The sequence below is a fragment of the Artibeus jamaicensis genome, unplaced genomic scaffold, assembly GCF_021234435.1.
Source record: "Artibeus jamaicensis isolate MK-2021 breed Jamaican fruit bat unplaced genomic scaffold, CSHL_Jam_final contig_233, whole genome shotgun sequence".
In the NCBI taxonomy this organism is placed as follows: domain Eukaryota; kingdom Metazoa; phylum Chordata; class Mammalia; order Chiroptera; family Phyllostomidae; genus Artibeus; species Artibeus jamaicensis.
The window spans coordinates 53,133,226-53,135,117 of record NW_026521486.1 but is presented as its reverse complement, the minus strand read 5'-3'; the positions used below and the strand labels follow the sequence as shown (position 1 = coordinate 53,135,117).

Genomic DNA, 1,892 nt, shown 5'->3' with positions numbered 1-1,892 from the left:
AGTTCACCCAGACAAATATTATTAAATTATTACATAACATCAGCTTTTAATATTTACTTCTTAGTCAAAGTCAAATTGAAATTAAAATATTACCACATCATAAGTAATGAAAATATATGATTTATATATTCTAAGCAAATAAGATAATGATATATAGATATATATTGTTTAAACATTATTTTGTAAAGGAGAAAACTATTTGTTGCCTTATATAAAATGTCTTTGATATAATAATTTTACATAAACAAGAATAACTTGGATCCTTAGCATATGAAATTTGCTTGCTATATAATGATTTTACAAATATCATTGAAGGAATCATTTCCCACATAATATTCTTTTCACAGCATCTTTCACATCTTGGTTTCTGAAACTGTATATTAGAGGGTTTAGCATTGGTATTATAAGTGTATAGAGCACAGCCACAATCTTGTTTTGCTCAGGTGAGGAGATGGCTCCGGGCTGGGCATACATAAAGAACACCGTCCCATAGAATAAACTCACTGCTGCTATATGGGAGCCACAAGTAGAGAAAGTCTTACTTCTGCCTTGGGTTGAGGGGATCTTCAGGACAGTGGAGAGGATATAAGCATAAGATACCAGAATGACAGTTGTGGTGGTAATGATGATAAAACCAGAGAGAATAAACAATACAATCTCATTTACAGAGGTGTCAACACATGAGACCTTGATCAGGGCTGGGACATCACAGAAAAAGTGGTCCAATCTGTTTTCTCCACAGAAATGCAGACTGAAGGTGAAACTCGTTTGGACTATGGAGTTGATGCTTCCACAGATGTAAGATCCAGTTACCAATTGAACACAGACTTTTTGGGACATGTGCACAGGGTAGAGGAGAGGAGAACAAATGGCTGAGAATCGATCAAATGCCATGACAGCCAGAAGAAAGCCTTCAGTTGTGACAAACAGGGCAAAGAAGAAAAATTGGGCTGCACAGCCATTGTAAGAAATTTTCTTTTCATCAGACAAGAAGTTCACTAAAGCTTTGGGAGCAATAACTGTGGAGTAGCAGAGATCTAAAGCAGACAAGTTTTTAAGGAAGAAATACATTGGTGTTTGAAGTCTGGAGTCCATCTTAATGACAATTATCATGCTGACGTTTCCCACCACAGTGACCATGTAGATCAGTAGAAATACAAAAAATAAGAGAATCTGTAGCTTTGGGGGGGTTCTGAACCCTAGTAGAACAAACTCAGTCACCTCTGAGTAATTCCCATTAAGCTCATTCTTCATAGCTGTGACATAGGTAGAACTAAAGAGATGATAAAAATGAAAGAAATGAGTGACCAGAATACTTGTTTTAGTAAAAATAACTGGGAACCAGCATGGGAAAGTATTTGTTGTGTGTCATATTATTTCCAATACTTTACAAAACACCAATGAACAAAGAGAATGGTTTACTACAAATAGAAACATTCTCACAGATACAAAGAACAAAATGATGGTTGCCAGAGGGGAGAGGGTTTGGGGGATTGGGTGAAAAAGTCAAAAGGATTAAGAAGTGCAAACTGGCAGTTACAAAACAGTCATAGGGATGTAACGTACAGCATGGGGAGCAGTCAATAGCATTTTAATAACTATGTACAAAGCCAGGTGAGTACCTGAATTATTGAGGGAAACACTTTATAAAGTGTATGATTGTCTAACCACTATGCTGTACACCTGAAACTAATATGAAATAATATTGAATGTAAACTGTAATCAAAAACTACATTTTAAAAAAGAATGAATTACTATTTTTTAAAAGTCTTCATGGTGCATATGCAATCTGGTTAGCCTTTACATATATTTATTTACAAATAATAAAGATTGGCTAAGTATAAAAAAATATATTTGTTTACAGAAATGTGTGGTTTGTGGAAGGGAAGATT

The 1,892-nt window shown here is 34.8% G+C and overlaps 1 protein-coding gene across 1 annotated transcript; it reads right to left on the bottom strand.

Moving 5' to 3' along the window:
• Nucleotides 1-318: 318 nt before the first annotated feature.
• On the bottom strand, nt 319-1,254 carry LOC128626800 (olfactory receptor 12-like). The gene has a single exon (XM_053661421.1). It carries the CDS (start codon nt 1,252-1,254, stop codon nt 319-321), a length of 936 nt encoding a protein of 311 aa, XP_053517396.1.
• Between the last annotated feature and the right edge of the window lie 638 nt (nt 1,255-1,892).